At 53.2% G+C, this 21064-nt stretch overlaps 1 protein-coding gene across 1 annotated transcript; it reads left to right on the top strand.

Annotated features, from left to right (window-relative positions):
* The first annotated feature begins 8297 nt into the window (after positions 1-8297).
* IQCN (IQ motif containing N) lies at positions 8298-17786 on the top strand. Its single transcript, XM_033135057.1, has 4 exons — positions 8298-9243; positions 9298-9608; positions 9999-12005; positions 16860-17786. Exons 1-4 carry the CDS (start codon positions 8298-8300, stop codon positions 17784-17786), a joined length of 4191 nt encoding a protein of 1396 aa, XP_032990948.1.
* The last annotated feature ends 3278 nt before the right edge of the window (positions 17787-21064 follow it).

Below are 21064 nucleotides of genomic sequence, written 5' to 3'. Positions count from 1 at the left end.
GTTATAACTTAGGAACAGCCAGATGGAAGAGATGCCCAAGGGGAAGCTACTGGGTACAAAGCTTCCATGCCCCTTCTGGGCAGACACCTTCCCAGCACCTCCATGTGTTCACCAACCAGGAAGCTCTCTGAAACCCAGACGTTTCATTGTGGAAGCACAATTGATTGAATCGTCAGCATTTGGCGGTTAATTAAATCTCCAGCCCCTCTCCCTTACCCGGAGGTTTGGGAGGTGGGACTGGAAGTTGCAACCCACTAATTAAGGCGAGGTCTTTTGGAAGACCAACCCACAGCTGGCCTCTTGCTCTGGCGCCCCCCAGTGGCTCCCGCGGCAGGCCGGGCGAGGCCTCTGGGCCAGTGGCAGGACCCTGCTGAGCTGAGGCCAAGGTGTGTGTCAGCCCCAACCCTGCCAGCGGTGAGTCACAGATGGCCCAGCCCCAGCTCCAGGAGTTGACCAGGGATGGCAGCCTCACTTCCCTCTCCAGGACTGGCTCAGAGTCAGAGCCCATTTTTGCCAGGCTGGGTGTAGATCCCAAGGGGCCTTGGGCCCTGCCCCACCCTAAGGAGCCCCCATTATCAGACACAAATACAGGTTGGCCTTTTAAGAAGTAAGTCAGAACTTCCTTTGTTCTAAACCCTTTCATGGCTTCCAGGCACTTTCTCAATAAAACCCAAACTCCCATACTCCTCTCCAAGACCCCACCTGTGAGCCCTCCCCACCCTCTTTCCCTTCCAGCCATATCAGCCTCCCCTGTGTTCTCATTATGCCCAGCTGCTCCCACCCCAGGGCCTTTGCTTATACTGTGCCTTCCACCTGGAATGCCCTTCCCCCAGTTCTCCCACAGCCAACTCCTCCCTGTGGAGCTCAGCCCATCCCACCCCAGCTTTGGTTCTTTTCTAGCAGTTTCACACCCCTAAATTATTTGAGTTGTGTCCCCAGACCCAGATCAGGTTCCAGCCCAAAGTAGGTGCTCAGCAAATGCCCAAGGGATGAGAGACCGAGGCTGTTTCCGGACACATGCAGGTGGAGATTTGGGGATCCCCTCTGTGCTCAGAGCCCTAACTTTCTGCTCAGGATGGGCAGGCGGTACAGCAACCACCATGACCCTCAATCCTGACCTGGGTCCTGACCCGCCACCCCTGAGTTTGCCCTTAGAATCTCCTCCTCCCAGGAGCCAGTGGTGATTGGCCGGACGTTGGCTGTGAGTCACAAAGCCACTGTGGCACCAGGGCCCCATGGCAGGCCATTTGGGCTGGTGGGTTCAGCTTTTGGGGCAGGTGAGTAGGGTTGGTGGAGGGTTTGGGGGTGGTGGTACATGGGGACCCAGTCATTCTTCCCTGGCCCCCAGTGTCCTCAGAGTCTCCCTGGGCCCTCCAGATCACTGAGGGGGGATCAGCTCCCCAGCCCCTCAGAGCAGGGACACTAAGGTCCCCCAAAGGCCTGAAGGTGGATTTGTCTGCCTGGGGGCCCAACCTGGAGAGTCCATCGTATCTCCTTGGGAGCCTGGGAAAGTGGTCTTAGCTCCTGTGACATAAAGAAACTGAGGTTCAGTGGGGTTTACTCAAAATTGCGGAGCCAGCCCCTCAGTTTATGTGTTCGGGGGCCCCTATTCCTCTTTCACATACCCTGTAATCCTATTCCTCTCACTGTCTCATCTGTTTGTTTGCTCATTCTGGTTGAATTAAAAGGGCTGAACCATGTGGTTGATGAAACCCCAAGTCCTAGGGTGGACCAATTCAGACCCTGAAGCTGCCATCTCCAAGTTCTGAAGCTTGGGCTCCATCCATTCAGTCCATCCATCCATCCATCCATCTATCCATCCATCCATCCAATCCATTCATGCATGCATGCATCCATCTATCCATCCATTCATCCACAAACATCTATTGACCACCTACTGTGTGGACTATTTTAGGCACTGGGGATTCATGAACAAACAAAAGAGACAGACATCCCCACCCACGGGCAGCTCATAGTCTATTGGTGTAGGCCAATCAGAAACAACATAAAGCAGTAAGACACATAGTATGTTGGAATCTCCAGACCTCAGCTTCCTCCTCTGTGATATGGGGACAATGACTGTGCCTGGCTCCAAGGGAGCCAGCCTCAGGCCCATTCACTGTTATGACTCAGTTCACGTTGACACCCATTTTAAATGGGCCCTGACACCCATTTTAAATGGGCCCAGCCATCTTGGGGCTGTGGTGAAGACTAGGCAGGAGGCCAGATATTTGGACCATCAAACAGGTAAAGCCAGAATGTTCATCGTGAAAGGAGCGGGTGCATGGTCTTTGAAAACAAATGGATTCTGGTCATCTCAATGAACGATATGTCTGAATTTAAGTCTACCATTTTACTATTTTTATTTCTATTGTCTCTGAGTTTTAATCCTCTATTCCCCCCTCTCCTGCCTTCCTCTGGATTATTTGAATCTTTCTAGTCCTTAAATGCACCTCTCAATATGGACTCTGTGATAAAGGAGTTCCTTTAATTTTCTCCTTCCAAGTGAGAATGATGTCCACCTTTTTCAGTAGAGGGTACTGGTGAGACATTGCAGGAGGAAGAGTCGAGCCTGCAAGGAGAGTCATTGGTGGAAGTGTGGAGAGCCCAGGTGGAAGCTGCTCCAGTCACGGGTTCAGAATGTCATCCCTCTGCGATTTTGGAGCCTTAACCTAGTGAAAACCTTTCTCCGGCCATTTTGACCCCAAAACCACAGCCCCCATGGTGGCCCATGCACTGCAGGACTCCTGCCCCCACAAGCATCTGGGCTCCCAACACATAATGGCATCACCAGCTGCAGATCACCTGTTCCTCCACCTTTTCCTTATGTAGCAACTTCAGACCAGCTCTGCCATCTGGTGGGCCAAACCACAGCTCTGAGGGGGTCTGAACCCACTCCAAATTTGCCCTTCCTTGGGGACACTCCCTGAGCCCTAGGAAATCACCTAAAGTTTCCTTTTATATCCTTTTTAAAAAAATCATCATGAGCACTTCTTTATATTAAACTTCCCTAGTTTAAACTACTGTGTGTTTTTTGTCTCCTGATGGGCCCCAGAATGCTTCAGTGTGGTTTCATTGCCTTCTGGCTTTCCTAGTTTCTGGATGAGAAGTTGGCTGATGAATGAAGTTGCTCCACTGTGTGTTATGTATTATTTTTCTCTGGCTGCTTTCAAGATTTGATCTTATTTTTCAGGACATTGCCTGGGTCGAGCCTAGGTGTGTATTTATTTGTATTTATCTTGCTTAGGACTTTCTGAGGTTTTTAAATCTATAAAACATTTTGTCAACAAATTTGGCCATTCTTTCTTCACCTATTTTGTATGCCCTTCTCTTTTCTGGAACCCCAATTACATTGTATGTTAGACCTTTCAATATTGTCCCACAGATCCCTAGGTCTTATTTTATGGCCCATTTTCGCTCCTCTGTTCTTCAGATTGGATAATTTCTATTTATGTTCGAGCTCACTGACTCTTCTGTTATCTGCTCTCTGCTGGTTAGTCCATCCTTTTCTCCTTTATGTAACTCCTTTGCCTTTTATGTAAAATTTGTTCCTATGAATTGTATAGTTTTTGACTTTACTATGAATGGTATTTTTTCCCATTTCCATTTCCAGCTGGTTTTGCATCAAATACAGAAAAGCTGTTGGTTTTTGTCTGCAACCTTGTGCCTTAGGAAAGACAGAAGATTAAAAAAATATAGATATAGATTTATATAAATATATATATTTTTTAATTAGAATACTAATATCTTAATATTAATATATTTAAATATAGAATATATACGAGATCTGACAATTAAGTTTGCGAACTTGTTGCAATGATGTTGCAAACCTTTTTTTGATATCAGAGGGATTATTTATTATGAATTTATACTAACTGGACAGTTAACCAAGTTTACTGTTGGGAAGTGCTGAAAAGGCTGCATGAAAATGTTAGACGAAAATGACCTGAATTTTTCACCAACAATTTACGGCTCTTGCCTCACGACAATGCACCAGCCCACACGGCATCGTCTGTGAGGGAGTTTTTAGCCAGTAAACAAATAACTGTATTGGAACACCCTCCCTACTCACCTGATCTGGCGCCCAATGACTTCTTTCTTTACCCGAAGATAAATGAAATATTGAAAAAAAGACATTTTGATGACATTCAGGACATCAAGGGTAATATGACGACAGCTCTGATGACCATTCCAGAAAAAGAGTTCCAAAACTGCTTTAAGGTCTCATTGCTGAATATCACTACGATCACCTTCCAAGCACTCCCCTTGGGAAGCTAAGCACTGATGCCAGTGCCTAGTTCACCCTTCACTCCAACCAACTGAGCCATCTGGGAGCTCAGCGGCAGCTCAGCTCAAGGTGCCATGTTCAATCTTAGTTGCAGGGGGCGCTGCCCACCATCCCTTGTGGGACTCGAGGAATTGAACTGGCAACCATGTGGTTGAGAGCACTGGCCCATGTGGGAATCGAACCGGCAGCCTTCGTAGTTAGTAGCATGGAGCTCTAACCGCCTGAGCCACCAGGCCGGCCCCAGGTTGCTAACTTTTTCATGCAGCCTTTTCAGCACTTCCAAATGGTAAACTTGGTTAACTGTTTGTCTAGTTGTTACAAATTATAATGAATAATCCCTCTGATATCAAAAAAGGTTAGCAACATCGTTGCAACAAGTTTCCAAACTTAATTGTCAGACCAATATATATATAACTTTTCAAGTAGAGTCTCTTGGGTTTTCTAGATAGATAATCCCTGTAGCACCTCTTAAATATTTTTAAATATTTATACTGATTATTCAAGTCCTATAAGCACCGAAAATGATGACACCTGCAGTGGGGGTGGCCAACTGTGAATCTTGTTCCTTCCTTTAATGGAAGTGACTCTAAGATTTCACCATTTAACATGACATTTGCTGTGGTTTTGTGGTTAGCCTTACTGTCTTTACGTACTATCCTATCTGTTAATATTTATATAAGTTTTTATTATAAATAGCTATTGAATTTAATAAAATACTTTTTGGGCACTTCTTTAAAAATCATATGGCTGCCTTTTCAATTTCTAGATGTAATGAATTACCTTGGGGATTTATAGATATTATATTCTTAAATCTTATAATAAATCCTACTTGGCTATAGTATTATTCTTTTGATAACTGGTCATGTTTATTTAGAAGATTTGCATCTTATCCATGAGTGAGAACTTGATAGTGGTAATATTGTTTTTAAATATCTTATTGTTTCTATGTCTAGGTGAAGGGGGTTAGGTTCACACATATCATTCTGCCTCCTTGACTCGAAGGCTAAATGTCCTAATTTTATAATTTAAATTTTGTTTATTAAAGTCCCCCACGAGCCCACTCCTCACACACACAATTATTTGTCAGTTTGATGTCTATGCTTCCAGATTATCCTAAGCATATTTGAATGTGTGCATGTGTTTGTACAGAATATTTTTTAAAAGTTAAGTCATATGGTCCCTGTGGGTTTGCAACGTGCATTTCTTGTTGAATGTTACACTGTGGTTATTTGCTCACAATCATTACATATTCCTCAATATCAATTAAAAGTATTTTGGCCTCAACTGTGATGTACACCTGAAACCAATAAAATATTGTATGTTAGAAATATTTTAATAAAAATCTTAAAGAAGTATTTTGGACTCATTATGAAGGTCATGCATAGAGAAAAGCACCCAGTTTGGATTTTCACAATCCAAACCAACCCACGTGACTGTCCCTAAAGCCCCCTTGTACCCTTTCCCTGCCATCCATGTCCTGACTTCTAATAGCAGAGTTTAACTCCTCTTATCCCCATTTTAATTTCCTATAATTGGAATAACCAATTTGTCCTCTATTTATCTTTCATTGAAAATACTGTACGTGAGATTCATGTATATTGCTGAGCTCATTCTCCTTGCTGTGTCAAATGGGATTCATTGATTTATAAATAAATCAATATTTTTATTGGCATTTCCTTATATTGATTAATATAGTTGTTTTATCCATTTTTCTGTAGGTGGACATTTGGATGGTTTTTGGTTTGGGGTGAGTATAAACACTTAGACCTCTTGAGTATATTCATTGGAGAGGATTGAGTTGCCTTCAAGCTACTGACAGTTTCCCAAAGTGGTCCATATTTTTAATTTTAGCCATTCTTGTAGACCTAGACACCATTTCTGATGACTGGATAGTGTACCATTGTACGAGTGTTCTGTTGATGGATTTAAGCAACCTGCTATTGAAAGCATTTGGGTTGTTTGCAGTTTTTACTCTTCCAAACAATACAGTGATAAGCATCCCTGAACACCTTTCTTTGTGCACTTGTAACTGACCCCCTAGCAATTACCTTTTAGGTTATTTCCAGTTGTTTTGTTTTTACATCCAAAAATAACACTGGAATAAGCTTTCTTATACATTCATCTTTGTGGACTTAAAAGTTTTCTTTTTATTATTTTATTGAGATTTTAATTTTTTTGCTTTTTTTTTTTTTTTTTTTTTTTAAAGATTTTATTGGGGAAGGGGAAACAGGACTTTACTGGGGAACAGTGAGTACTTCCAGACCTTTTTTCCAAGTCAAGTTGTTGTCCTTTCAATCTTAGTTGTGGAAGGTGCCGTTCAGCTTCAAGTTGTTGTCATTTCAGTCTTTGTTGTGGAGGGCGCAGCTCAGCTCCAGGTCCAGTTGCCAGTTGTTAGTTGCAGGGGGCACAGCCCACCATCCCTTGCGGGAGTCGAACCAGCAACCTTGTAGTTGAGAGGACGCTCCAACCAACTGAGCCATCCAGGAGCTCAGCCCAGCGGCAGCTCAGCTCAAGGTGCCTGTTCAATCTTAGTTGCAGGGGGCGGAGCCCACCATCCCTTGCGGGACTTGAGGAATTGAACTGGCAACCTTGTGGTTGAGAGCCCACTGGCCCATGTGGGAATCGAACCGGCAGCTTTCGGAGTTAGGAGCATGGAGCTCCAACTGCCTGAGTCACCGGCCCGGCCCCAGTTTTTTTGCTTTTAACATCTCTTCTCATGTTGGTCTTGAGGACAGAGCCAGCCCAGGGCAGTGTCGCTTCACGTTGCATGGGATGAAGTTCTGAAGGCGGCTTACTCGTGCAAGCTGGCTTCTGAGATTGCTCCTCCTCCTCCTGCTCCTCCTCCAACTCTATGACCGTCCAAGGTATGAAGAAGGCGGGCAAGGGGTCTGGCTGAACCTGCCGGAAGGGTTCACTTCTGCCAAACATAGGCTCTAGGTTATGCCTCAGGGTTGCTTGACAGTGTCCCAACTTACTCTGTACCAAGGTACTTCTGAAAACCATAGTCATCTCCTTATTCTTCCTCTATCCATTCTCCACCTGCCATTGATCTATTGCCAGTCATGCACTATCCATTCACCGATCCATCCATCCATTCATCAGTCCACCAATGGTCTCTTCAACAATTCCTTTAGATCTCGTCATTCACACACCCATTAATCTACTCAGATTTCACCCATCTATGTATCCATCTGTCTATCCATCTCTCCATCTATCCATCCATCCATCCGTCCACTCATCCCTCCTTCCCTCCCTCCTTCCATCCATCCACTCATCTATACATCCATGTGTCCATTTATTGATTGATCTGTTCATAAATTCATCAACTTCATTTATTCCTCCATTCTTCCACTCAACCGTTCATCCATCCCTCCAACTGATTCACCATTCATTCATCCACTGATTTATCCATTCAGTATTTAGTCATGTATCCACCTATCCATACAACTTCCAATCCACTCACCCACTCACTTGTTAGTCAAATTAGCCCCTCACCCAACACCTACCCATTCACAGCCTGGAGCCAAACCCTATGACTGAGACGAGGACACAGAAATGACTCAGACTTGGTTCCTGCCCTCTGGGAATTCATAGTCAATGAGAAGAGGCAAATAACAATCACACATACACACACACACACACACACACACACACACACACACATTCTCCAGACAGTGCAGTCAGTGCTGTCCTCACAACATATTCTAGACACAGAGCAAGTATGAAAAGCAGGTAAGTGCTGGGGCATTGAGTAGGTGAGAATGCGTACTACACACCAGAGTTGAAGTGGCCACAGGATGATGAAAAATACATGGATACCAAAAGCCACCTGAGGAGGTGGCCAGGCCAGGGTAGACAGGGCCTGCAAAGGTGCCAGGAACAAGAAGATCTAGGCCCCAGGGTGAGGGCTCGTCCCAGCCAGAACCCCTCTTCTCTGCACGACTCCACTCCCTGACCACCTCCCTGCCACCTCCCACAGGCAGATTTGATCCACCTAGGAACCGAGACAATGCAGCAAGCAACACAATTACAGTGGTCACCCAGCGGGCAGAACTCCTCCCAGGCCCAGCCTGTCCCCAATCTGCAAGACAAAGCAGGAACACTACGTCCGCATCCCCAGCATGAGCCACCTGCATCCAGGGAGACCCTCCTGCAACAGCCAGACAAGATGGTGCCTCACCACACCCCACGCCTCCGGGCTGTGGTGGAGAGCCAGGCCTTCAAGAATGTCCTGGTTGACGAGATGGACATAATTCTGTCTCGCGCAGCTACGCTCATCCAATCCAACTGGAAGGGCTACCGGCTCCGGCAGAAGCTCATCTCCCAGATGCGGGCAGCTAAGGCCATTCAGGAGGCCTGGCGACGCTTCAACACCAGGCGCCTCCTCCGGTTTGGCAAAGCGGTAGAGAAAAAAGTGAGTGCGGATGAGGGGGACATCCCTTACCACCCGCCCCAGCAAGTGCGGTTCCAGCATTCAGAAAAGGACAGGAGCCTTTCCGCCCCACCCATCATGGTGAGTAAGGAGACCCAGTTCCCTTCTGCTGACAGCCTGGCTGCTTACACCCACCAGCTGGCCCCGCAGCAGCCCCTGGGTGCTCCACAGGCTTCTTGTGCCCCTGGTGGCCCCAGCATCACTTTCCTGCCAGACCAGACTATCTCCAGTAGACTTCCGTGTCCAGTGAGTCCAGAGGCAAAGCGCTACCCATGCCTGCTGACAAGAACGGTCAGAAGTGCCAATCTTGTCCACAGAGAAGGGGACACGATAAAGACCAAGCAAGTGGCTGCCAGAGCCAACAAGGCAGGAGCCCCGGGCACACCACAATCAGAACGGTATGCCCAGGTTTTTCATGGACCCCACAAGACCCAGACTCAGGCCCTTGTGGAAGCAGAAGTTCTCCAAGCCCCACCCCAGCCAGGCCCAGCCCCTGTGATGCTCAAGAACCCCCTCCAGCCGTGCCCGGTGCCCCCCATTACAATGACCAAGAGTCCACCCCAGATGTATCCGGCAGCTGTATTGACCAAGACGCCACTTCAGTCATGCCTGGCATCCATGATGAATAGAGCCCCCACTCAGCCGTGCCCAGCACCCACAGCAACAATAGCCAAGACCCCACCCCGGGTGGACCCAGCAGCCCCAGTGGCCAAGACCACACTCCAGTCATGCCTGACAGCCATCTTGAACAAGATCCCAACCCAGCCATGTCCAGCTCCTGCGATAATGATAACAAAGACCCCACCCCAGCCGTGCCTGGCGGCTCCAGTGACAAAGACCCCAGCTCAGATGCGACCAACAGCCTCGATGACCAACACGGCACCCCAAGCACGACTGGCTGCCGTGATGGCCAAAATTCCACCCCAGATATGCCTGTTGACCTCGATTATCAAGTCCCCAACCCAGACAAGCCCAGAGCCCATGATGGCCAAGACCCCAGTGCAGACATGCCCAGTGCCCATGATGGCTAAGACCCCACCCCAGATGAGCCCAGAGCCCGTGATGGCAGAGACCCCACCCCAGACGTGCCCGGTGCCCATGATGGCCAAGACCCCAGTGCGGACGTGCCCAGGGCCCGTGATGGCCAAGATTCTACCACAGACATGCCCCGTGCCCATGATGGCTAAGACCCCACCCCAGATATGCCAGGTGCCCGTGATGGCAGAGACCCCAGTGCGGATGTGCCCAGGGCCCATGATGGCAGAGACCCCACCCCAGACGTGCCCGGTGCCCATGATGGCCAAGACCCCAGTGCGGACATGCCCAGGGCCTGTGATGGCCAAGATTCTACCACAGACACACCCAGGGCCTGTGATAGCCAAGACCCCACCCCAGATGCGCCTGGCGGCCACAATGGCCAAAACCCCACTACAGACATGTCCAGCAGCCACGATAGCCAAGACCCCATCTCAGACGCTCCCAGGGGCCTCGATGACCAAGACCCCTCCCCAGACGCGTCTGGCAGCCATGATCACCAAGACTCCAGCCCAATTACGCTCAATGGCCACAATCCTCAGGACGCTGTGCCTGCTCCCTCCCACCGCTGGCAATCTGAAAGCTTCACCTCCAGCAGTCATGGCAGCTGGGATTCCCAATACCTTGTCCCACACGTGTCTGAACAAACCAAAGGCCAAGGCTGTGGTGACTGCGAGACAGACCGTTAAAATCTCGTCCCATTCATACTTGACTGGGGGAAAGATGAAATACTGCCCCCCACCACATCTGGGGGCTGGATCTCCCAAGTCTCCAGCCAGGCCTCTTTGGAAACCCAACACAATCAAGGCCTTCTCCCAGAAACAGGTGAAAACGGCAACCAAGTCTAGTAGCAGTGTGGCCGTGGAAGTCCCCAGGGCAAAGCCCTGGGCAAAAGTGGCTGAGCACAGAAACAAGGTCTCATCGCAGGCACGCCTGAGGACAGATGTTGTGAGTGCCCAGACCCAGGTATATGTGCCTGGAGAAACAGCTGTGGTTTTGCCCCAGGCACAGCTGGGCACATCTGGGTCCAAGTCTTCGCCCCCGGGACAGCTGGCCACCTGTTCAACCACCACGTCAGCCCAGGGACATTTGCTTACAGAACTGACTGCGACCCTGCCCCAGGCATATCTGGGTACATGTCTGTCCAAGGCCCCACCCCAGGCACATCTACCTGCTCAGCTGACGACGGCCCCGTCCCTGGCATATCCTGGCACATGTCTGACCAAGACACAATCCCAAGCACATCTGGCCACAGGAGTCCAGTCTCAAGCATATCTCCTCACCGGGCTAACCAAGGCACAGTCCCAAGCCCAGCTGGTCACAGAGACAGCCAAGTGCCTCTACCCCGCCCACCAGGCTGTGGAGGTCAGCAGCAAGACCAAGTCCCAGCCACTCCGGACTGGGTTTAAGGCCTCCACGCAGCCCTACCTGCACACCGGCTCCCTTGGCACTTTGTCCCGAGCCAAGACAGAAGACAGACTGACTCAGCTCCCAGCCCACAGCTACATGCAGGGCAAAGCCACCCAGGGCCCATGCCAGGGCTCCTCCAAGACCCAGAGCATGCTGGTGCCTCTGTTGGCATCCTCTGGACACCCCACATGTAATGTTGAATCCTGGGGCGACAGTGGGGTTGCCCGGGCTCAGCCATCGACCGCCAGCCCAGCTGCACCCAGCCAGGAAGAGCTGGCAGCCTCCCAGCTCCCCTCCCTGTGCGCAGAGCTGGCCACCGTGCTGGGTTCTCAGGAGGACCTCCGCGCCCTGCTGGTGAAAGCCCTCTCCCAGGGAGAAGTGAGGGCAGCACTGAACCAGGCCTTATCTAAGGAGATCCTGGGCGCCACGATCGCCAAGGCCATGCCCCAGAGCATGCTGGGCACAGCGCTGGTGAAGGCGCTGTCCTGGGGCGAGCTGGGTGCTGCCCTGTCCCGAGTCCTTTCCCGGGGTGAGCTGCGGGCAGAACTCACTAAGGCCATGCAGGGCAAACTGGTAGATGTGCTCAGCAAAGCCCTGACGGAAGAGGAGCGGGCAGCCCTGAGCCAGGCCCTGTGTCAGGGTGAGCTGGGTGCTGTCCTGAGCCAATCCTTGTCTCAGGCAGCCCTCAAGACAGGACTCGTCCTCCCTAAGGCCACGGCTTCGAAAACGGCGGGAAGGGGGATGATGGTGATGCCAGCCCCGGTGGAGGTGGACTACAGGGGGAGCCAGTCCACTGCACGGGGGCCCACCCTGAGCCCTGGGAGACCACAGCTCAGCAAGGTCAGGGTTCCCCAGGACTGGGCCTGGGAGGGCTTCATCACAGACAGGCCCACTGGGCTCTTGGAGGAGATGGGGGATGGGGCCATGGTTGGGGGGTCACACTGCTTGTCCGTGGTCTCTGTGGGTGCCTCCTTGACCAGTAGCGTGATCACCACCATTCTTCAGTATCCCCTGATCACTGCCCTGGACCCCACTCTGTCATGGGAGATGGGGCCCCTCAGGGACTCCTACTTCAACCTATTTCTGAGCCCCAGGGTCAGTGAGGAAAATATGTGCCTGCACCCAGAGGCCAGCGAATTGGCATCAAATCTCAATCCCGTGGCGAGTGATACAGGCCCCAATTTGCCTCAGCCACATCCGCTGCAGCCTTCCCCCCATCTGTGGCAGCCGCTCACTGCCAATGGCGTTGCCCCAAGTACCAGCCGGCCATCTGTGTCCAGTGGCACGGCCCCAAGCACCCACAAGCCACATGTGGCAAGCAGTGTGGCCCCACGTTCGTCAGCATCGTTGGGGGAGGGCAGGGTCGCCCCAGCCAAGGTTGTCGACACTGTGGGTGGTGGAAGGGCTGCCCACTCCCACCAGTGTCCCACCACCTTTGGGGGATCTGCTTGTTGGTGTCAGCCCTCCAGCGTCAGCAGGGGTCCCCCTCGGGTGTATCGGCCGTCAGCAGCCAAAAGTCTGCAACAGCCATCCGTGGTGCCTGAGGAAACCGTGCAGCAAAGGACACAGTCCCCAAATCATAAACAGGCCTCAGTGGGCACTAGTGAGATGCTCAACAAGGTGACCCCAGGTCTGCCGTGGGGCACCACAGAGAGCAAATTGCCCCTAACCCAACCCCAGGCTCCCAAGGCCTGTGATAGAAACCCAGGCTTCCTGCTTGGCTCCACGGCTCCTGGTCATCACTGGACTCGCAAGAGTCAGAGGGACCCCAGCCTGTGGGAAGCCTCCCCAGGCCGTCTAATGCCCACCCTGCCCCATACAGCCATGCCCAGGCAGGAGGAGAATCGAACATGGGGTACCGTTTCTGGTATGTGCTGCCCACAGGAACTGGTGACTGGCCGTATACTTAGTGAACTGGTGGCCCGTTTGCCACAGGGTTTAGACAATGACCTGGCCAGAAACGTCGCCCAGGGTTCCACAGACTGCAGCCTACATGTGAGCAATTCCACGAGTTCTTTGTGCAGTTGCAGTTCACTCAGCCTTTCCACCACGTCTGTGGCCAGCCTGACCCCTGTTGACCTGGTGGCGGAAGAGTCCTGGGAAGTCAGCTTGGATGAGGGATTCCTCTCTGGGGAGGCCATGGGGAGGTCCCAGAGGTCTGGGGACCTGGAAGAGACGGACAGAGCAAGCCATGGGCACGTGACCCCAAACCTCTGCCACCCGCCTCCCCCAGCCTCAAAGCTGATCCCCATTCTGCACCTTAGCTCAGTGCCCGGTCACGTGACCTTCAGTGTCCACTGGGGCTCAGGTGGTCAGGATGAGATGGATATGTCCTCAAACCAAAGCTCCATGGGTCTGAAGGAGAGCTGGTTCCAGAAACCCTACAGGACAGGACTGAAAAGAAGTCTGTCTTTGGGTAATGTGGTCCCTCCCTTATATCAGGAGCCATCTGTGACCAGTAGGTTGATCCCAAACCCACCCCAGCCATTCGTAGCCAGTAAGGTAGTCTCAAACCCAGTCCGGCTTTCTATGTCCAGCAGGTCCACCACCAGCCTATCTGAGCCTTCTATAGTTTGTAAGGTGACCCTCAGCCTTGGACAGCCATCTAAGGCCTGTGGGGTGAGCCCCAGCCAAGCTCAGCCGTCTATGACGAGTGGGGCGGCCCCTTGCCTAACCCATGCAGCTATGGGTAATAGAGTGGGTCCCAGCCTAGGTCAGCCATCTGTGATGAGTGCTATGGGCCGTGCCCTTAGTGACCCAGTTTGGGACCCTGGGATGGGTTCAGATCTAGTGTCATCGAGTGTGAGAGCTGTGGCCCCTTGTCTGCGTCATCCATCCTTTCTGACCGAAGTCACCTCGAATACACCACATGTATCTGGGGCTGGAGGCATAGGCCCAGGGCTGAGTCAGCCATCTGTGGCCACTGAGGTGGACCCACGTCAAGGTCCTATGATGGGTTGTGGAGTGGCTTCAAACCTCCAGGCCCCTGAGCTCAGCGAGGTGTCCCCTGGGTTTCATCACCCACTCAGTGTTGGAGGAAGGCACCCAAGCACAACAGAACATTCTGCTGTCACTGTTTCTGCCTCAAACCTCAAACAGACATCTGTGACCATTGGGGAGGACTCTTGTCTAGGCCAGGGAACCAGGATTTCTCAGGGGATTCTGTTGGGGAGCATGGCTAAAAGTACATCCTGGGGCACTGTGGCTGCTAGCATGCTCCCAAATGTGTCTTGGGGGACCCTGGCTGCTGACAAGTTCCTAAGTATGTCTCGGGAACCTATGTCTCCTGTCCTGACAAGGAGTATGAGCCGGAGAAGTGTGGCGACTGCTATGGGCCCAAGCCAATGTCAGGTGGACAGTGGCACGGCTCCCATGCCATCCTGGGCCTCTGTGATAGGTTCCCCTTTGGTTCATGAAAAAGTCTTAGGGGTGGGCCCTGGCTTCTCTCCAGGTTTAGTGCCCATCGGACTGGGTCTGAGTCCACCCAAGGTTTCCCTGGCTCATGTGGGCCCCCGCGTATCTCAGGTAAATGTTGATTTCCCAATATCTGTGGACCACCAGTGTCCTCCTATGTCCACGGCCACCACATCCAGTGACCAACAATCAAATGCTTTCAGCCAAGATCCTGTGAGGGGCATGGCCAGTCTTCTGGCGCCAGGTTCTGTGGCCAATAAGATGCCCACAGCCGCGGCCCCAGGTATCATGGCTAGTGGCACGGCCCCCAGTCTTCCCCCAGGGTCCATGAACAGGGGTGTGGCCCACAGGCTTCCACTCGGTTATATGGTCAGGTGTATGGCTCAGACCCTTCCCCCAGGGTCTGTGATCCATGGCATGGGCCAGGGCCCTCCCCCAGGATCTGTGATGGGTGGCATGGGCCAGGGCCTTGGGCCTGTGATCAATGGTATGGGCCAGGGCCTTCCCCCAGGGTCTGTGATCAGTGGTATGGGCCAGGGCCTTCCTCCAGATCACATGGCTAGTGCTGAGGTCTACAGCCTCCCTCCAGGTTTTGTGGCCAGTGGCATGGCCAGGACCCTGTCTCCAGGTTCTGTGGTGAGTGGGGTGACCCCCAGACTGATGGTAGCACCTGGTGCTGGTGGGAAGAGGCGAAGTCCCTCTGTAAGACCCTCCACTAGTCTGACCTCTCCAAGCCTGCTCCTAGGTTCAGTGGCAAGTGGGGTGGGCCCAGGTGTCTCTTCTGGTTCTGTGACCTCTGGTATGGTTCCAACATTTATGGCTGGGGGACTGAATCAGAGTCTGGTTCTGGGGTCCATGGCTAGTGCAGCTGGTCCACCCTCCACAATTGAAAGCGTGGCCCAGAGCCCTCCGCAAGGGTCCATGCTCGTTGGACTCACCCCCCGTCCTTACCACAGAGCCCTGGCTGCAGAGGAGTCGACAGCCCCGCTCCAGGCATCCCATGCCACTAGCCTGGCTCAAGTTCATCCCCAGGCTTTAGAAACTAGCGGTAGAGCCAGAGGCGTGCACCAAGTGCCCGTGGTTCTGCAAAGAGCCTCACAGTTGAGCTGCACTCCTGGAACAGTGGCGTTTGAGATTAGAGATGGCCAGGTCATAATGCAACCAGAGGACCTCGATGAGATTCTGTCCCAGGGCTCCGGATCTAGGAGGGAGTCCCTGGTCCTTGAGGCAACCCCATGGATGTCTGAGAGTCCCCTAGTACCTGACCTTGACTACAGTCGTAAATTCCTGGCAGAGGACAGGAGTGTTCCCCAAGGCCAAAGGCTGCCGTTGGAGGAGGTGGCTCCCAGCCAAGCCAAGTCTATGACCGGTGGCATGGCCTCTGTCCCTCCCCCATCCCCAAGTTTTGCCTCGCACACTAAGGCCAGTAGTGTCACCCCAACTCTGCAGCAGAGGTTAGCAACCAATTGGGGGGCCCCCAGTTCCCACTCTGTGGCTGCTCGTGAAGCCCCCAGTGTGCTGACAGAGTCTGTCAAGCACACAGGGGCCCCCTTGGCTCATCAGGCGTCCGGGGCTCACATTGTGCACTGGAGCCCCTTGGCCACTAGCGTTGTCCCCCAGAGCCATTCCCATGAGGTGGTAGCTTCTACCATAATCTCAGGATCACACAAGCTGGCCCCTGGCAGTTCTGTGGCACCCACTTTGCACCTGCGGTCTGTGTCTGGGATGGGGACGCCAAGCACTTCTCGGAGGTCAGGGGCTGCCAGTGTGGCCTCACATGTGCTGCCGTATCCATCCAAGGCCAGCAGGGCAGCATCAGGTGGGCTCCAGGTGGAAGCTGTCCCCAGTGCGCTTTGGAAGCCAATGTCTGGGAACCTGTCTCAGAGCAGCCACCACCAGTCCCTTGGCCCTAGAAAGTCCTACAGATCCAAGCATGGAGGCATTGTCTCCAGAATGCTAGATGGTTCTGTAGCCAAAACTGAGTCCTCCCAGCAGGTCGGGGAGCATGCCTCCAGGTCCACACAGGGAGGTCCCAAAGTTTCCGTGGGTGCACCGCCGGCCATAACGCCAATTATCCGAACTGGTGATCTCGCGCGTGACATGGCCATCCCTAGGTTGCGTCATGGGGTTCGGAGGGTGTCTCTGGGGTACGAATCTTCACCCAATGGTTCCCAGAAGCCCCTTTTTAACTGTGAGTCGCTACAGGGACATCAGGATTTCCATAGCGTCGTCACGGCTGTGGACAGTCACAGGGCACCCCTGACTCCCACTGTACTCCAGGGCCCTGTGAACGCCGGTGTGGCTGGTGGCCCAGCACGGAACTCTGCTGCCTGCAGTGTTGCGATCGGCCCCATGACCAGTGCCGTGGCCCCCGGCGCTGTATGGGAACCAACCAGGTGCGCTGTGTCATGGGATGCTGTGGGCAGAGAGGCGGCGGTGGATCCCGGACGGTCAGGGAAGCTGGTGGCATCAGTGCAGGCTGTGGAAAAGATCATTGTGCGAGCTGTAGTCACGATCCAGGCGTGTGCACGTGGCTACCTGGTGCGTCAGACCATCAAGGTGTGGCACCAGTGGGCCGTTGTCATCCAGGCTGCCTGGCGTGGCTATCGTGTCCGGCGGGACCTCGCCCAGCTCTGCAGAGCTGCCACCATCATCCAAGCCACGTGGCGAGGCTACTGCATCCGACGGAGCTGCGCCCAGCAAATGCTGCCCCAGGGCACATGGGCCAACGTGGGCAGCAGGGCCAGGTCGACCTCCAGCCACCGCTGCTTCCAGTCCTGCCAGCCACATGTCTGTGCCTTCTGCCAGCCACTGAGTACCGGGCTGGGGAGTTTCCCCAGTGTCGTGATGCTTGTGGGTTCCAACCCCCGCACATGCCACATGTGTGGTCGCACCCTGCCCACACGGGTGGTGCAGGGCATGGGCCAGGGCACCATGGGCCAGGCAGACGTGCATAGGGGCTGTGACACCCAGCTGACCCATCAGAGTACTCTGCAGCTCCATGTCCAGAACAAGGCAGCCACACTCATCCAGTCTGCCTGGAGGGGCTTTGTGGTACGTCACCAACTGAAGCGGCAGCAGGTCGCGGCCAAGAGGCTTCAAGCCACCTGGCGTGGCCACTTCACCCGGGCCTCCCTCACCACAGATGCGCTCTTGGGGCCAGCAGTGTGGGACAACTCACAGAACACACAGTGGCCAGGAGTCTAGGACCTTGGTTGCCCGGTACGGGGAAGTGCCATGTGGCTGTCTGGGTCTAATGAATAAAGCCCTCCACAACCTGGGTCTTGGTCTACCTGTGCTCATGGGGGCAACTTAGGTATGGGCGGTGGAATGGGGGGATCTGGGACATCCTGGATGGAGGGCTCTAAAGCTTCCAACCACACAGTTGGCGCCCAGGGTCAGTGTTCGGGTGGGGACCCAAGCCCTTCCTGGAGGCCAGAGGCCTCACATGTGCCTCTGTGTTTGTGCACGACTTGTGGGGCAGTATCCAGTTGGTTCCAGATGGAAGACGTCCCCTGCACGTTCCAGAAGCCAGTGCCTGGGAACCTGGCCCAGAATGGTCACCACAAGTCCCTTCGCCCTAGAAAACCCTACGATGCATGCATGGTGCCTTATTCAGGAAATGCTAGGGGTTCCAGTCATGTACTCATTTGGGGGGATGCGGGGTCCCACACCCAAGGGGCCCCAGTCTGACAGAGCCAGACACAGATGTTCCCAGCCCACGAGGACAAGGAAAGGGTTTGAAAGCTCCCAGAGGGGGCAGCCTGGCTGTAGGAGGGGCAGAGGGGGTTACGGTTTTGGACATGGTTTTGGACAGTTATGGAGGGGGCCACAGATGGGTGGCGGCTGCAGGGGGGAGGGTAATGGGAAGGACAGGGGCGTCCTGAAGGGAATTTGAGGGCTGCAGCATCATGATCTAGGCCGGATTTTCAGGGGAGGAGGTGTCCAGGTGGAGAGGGGGGCAGGAATGGCACTCGTGGGAAACGGTAGCGCGCCCTCAGAATTCCCGCATCCTGAGGCCCCCCGCCTCTACCTCTCCCCTGCTTCCTCTCTCCTGCAGCTTGCACGCAGCCACCAGGGCGCATGTGCAGGTGTAAAGAGCCGGCACCTGGCCACGTACTTGGCCACACACCTGGGCAGAGCAGTGCTCCCGGCGCAGGAATGGTGGGCTCCCAGCTACTGCCGCTTCTGCTGCTGGCTCTGGTGCTGCTGCTGAGACCAGATGGGTATTTCTCTGCTTCCTCTGACACCACTATAGGTAAGAACGGGTGAGGAGGAGGCAGGCTTCTAGAAAGCTGAAGGAGGTTCCTACTGCCCAGCCACACACCTGATGTCTAGGCCCCTCCCTCAAGCCATGCTAATCTGCCAGCCCTCCACCCCACTCCACCCCCGTCCCAGCCTCACCCCCCAGTTCTTTCTCCCAGAAGCAAGGTTGGGAGGGATTTTTCTGTTGCTCCGTGAGATGGTTCCCAGGGTGAAGAATTGAACTACTTTTTTCTAAAATTTATTTTATAGTTGACATACAATATTGTATTAGTTTCAGGTGTTCAATATAGTGATTCAACAAGAGTTGAACTCTTGTATCACCTCCCCTCCTATGAACTCATCACTCTCTCTGACCTGTGTCCCAGCCCCAAACCTGTAATACCAGAGCAGAGGCCACCACACATGGGACACTTATTGAAGACAAGGGCTTCACTCAGAAAGTACCACATGTGTTCCCATTTCATAGCTCAGGAAACTGAGGCTTAGGCAAGTCTCCCAGGCTGGGCTGGACCAAATTAGAATCAGCTGACTTGGCCTATACCAGCCTCCTGGACACAGCAAACTCCTGGCACAGTGCATGGAAACAGATCCACTGTATTTCTGGTCACTTCTCCAGCAGCTCATGAGACCCTGCCTACTCTGTGCCAGGCACTCAGAAGAGCTTGTGTCCTCCACCGCCTCCTCTTTCAAAGCCCACTAGTTTTCCTCAGTTCACTTTAAAAGTTCAGCCCCCCAGAGTTCTGGCTTGGCTTAGGGTCCACAGTGTCCCCTGAGGCATGTTCATTTCGGCACAAACTTCTCGTCATCTGGATGCTTTCTCCATGGTGGGAGGCAGTTTGGGGAACCTGGCTTAGTCCTGACTCCAAGGAGTCTTAGTCCTGACTCCTTGGAGGTCCTTGAAGAACCCTCTTCCCACCTTCCCAGTCACCTCGAGCAAGTCTCTTCCCATTCTGAGACTCAGTTGCCCATCTGTAAAATGGGGATGAAGTCAGATCAGGGCACTATGCCTCTTCGAGGCTCAGCTATTATCCCCACAGGGCCTGGGAGACCGGACAGAGAAATGGGGGTCTGTGTGTGGACCCAGCCTCTTGCTGGGCCCAGTGCTGGATGTTATTTCCGCATTTCTGCTGCCTGGGATGAGGCAAGAAAGGAGACACAAAGACCTGCCCAGGGCAGAGTGTCCAGGGTAGGGTAGGAAGTGGTCGATGAATGACTTGCAAACAGCGAAGGTGCCCAGCAGCCTGGAACTGGGAAGGAAGTCATTGTGGGAAGTGGCCCATAAAGTATTTACCCACCCTCAGCCTGGCCCCTGGGCTCTGCCTGGGAAAGGTAGGAGGCAGGGAGCAGCTGGAACAAAGTTGAGGATATGTGGTTCTGGAGCTTTGATCCGCCGACTGTTGCCAGAGCCCAGGCCTCTGTCCCCCCATTGAAACTCAGAGCTTTGCCCTGGGGACCTTCCAGGGACCTGTGGAACAAGATTGGGGCAGATCTTCCCCGGGAAGTTCTGAGGCTGGTCTGTGTCGCTGAGCCATGTGCAGACCTGCATGAATTCTCAGAGGCGCTGACTGCCAGTGATGTCCATTTTACGAGGCTACTTGGAGTCCCAGAAGGTTTCAAATATTGCCCAGCCTGGGTGGTACCCGTTTCCTGTACACAGAGGGCTTCTGGAGCCCTGAAGCAAAAGTGGGAGCTGGGAGGGTCCAATCTGGACAGGAACCTGGGATATGGGACTTCAGACAAGGGTACCTCCTTTTCCCACGGAACACTCATGTGGGATACTAAATCCTCTACGTCCCTCTAGGATGTAGGGGATTACTGTCTGGGGTAATAGGGAAAGAGGCATTCAGAGAGGGGGTCACCCACCATTTTTCCTAATCATCCTCTCCCTGTACCTTTGATGCTGTTTTCTTTCCAGGTGTTATGAGAGACACCAAGACCTCAGCTTCCAAACCTTGGACTTCTTTTCCTCCTAGCCACAGCTCCCCTAGTTTAATGGAAACTTCCACCAACCATTTCATCCCCCAAAGTTTAGAGGCAGGCTCTACCATCCACCTGAGTACCCTTAGTTCAGAGGCAGACTCCACTACCCCCTACAGCCCCTCAAATTCAGAGGCAACCCCCACCATTTATCCCAGCTCCGACTCCACAAGTTCAGGGTTCACACCTGCCTCCCCACAACCAGAGACACTCCCCCACCCCAGTTCTGGCTCCCCCAATTC

The sequence above is a fragment of the Rhinolophus ferrumequinum genome, chromosome 18 (genome assembly GCF_004115265.2).
Source record: "Rhinolophus ferrumequinum isolate MPI-CBG mRhiFer1 chromosome 18, mRhiFer1_v1.p, whole genome shotgun sequence".
In the NCBI taxonomy this organism is placed as follows: domain Eukaryota; kingdom Metazoa; phylum Chordata; class Mammalia; order Chiroptera; family Rhinolophidae; genus Rhinolophus; species Rhinolophus ferrumequinum.
This window is presented reverse-complemented; position numbering and strand designations above follow the sequence as displayed.

What these genes read in the sequence shown, in the direction of transcription:
- IQCN (XM_033135057.1), top strand. Translation starts at nt 8,298, where the DNA reads ATGCAGCAAGCAACACAATTACAGTGGTCACCCAGCGGGCAGAACTCC. An exon ending in TGACCAACACGGCACCCCAA is followed by an intron (nt 9,609 to 9,998) that starts GCACGACTGGCT and finishes ACCCCACCCCAG; the next exon opens with ACGTGCCCGGTGCCCATGAT. An exon ending in GGAGACCACAGCTCAGCAAG is followed by an intron (nt 12,006 to 16,859) that starts GTCAGGGTTCCC and finishes ACTGTACTCCAG; the next exon opens with GGCCCTGTGAACGCCGGTGT.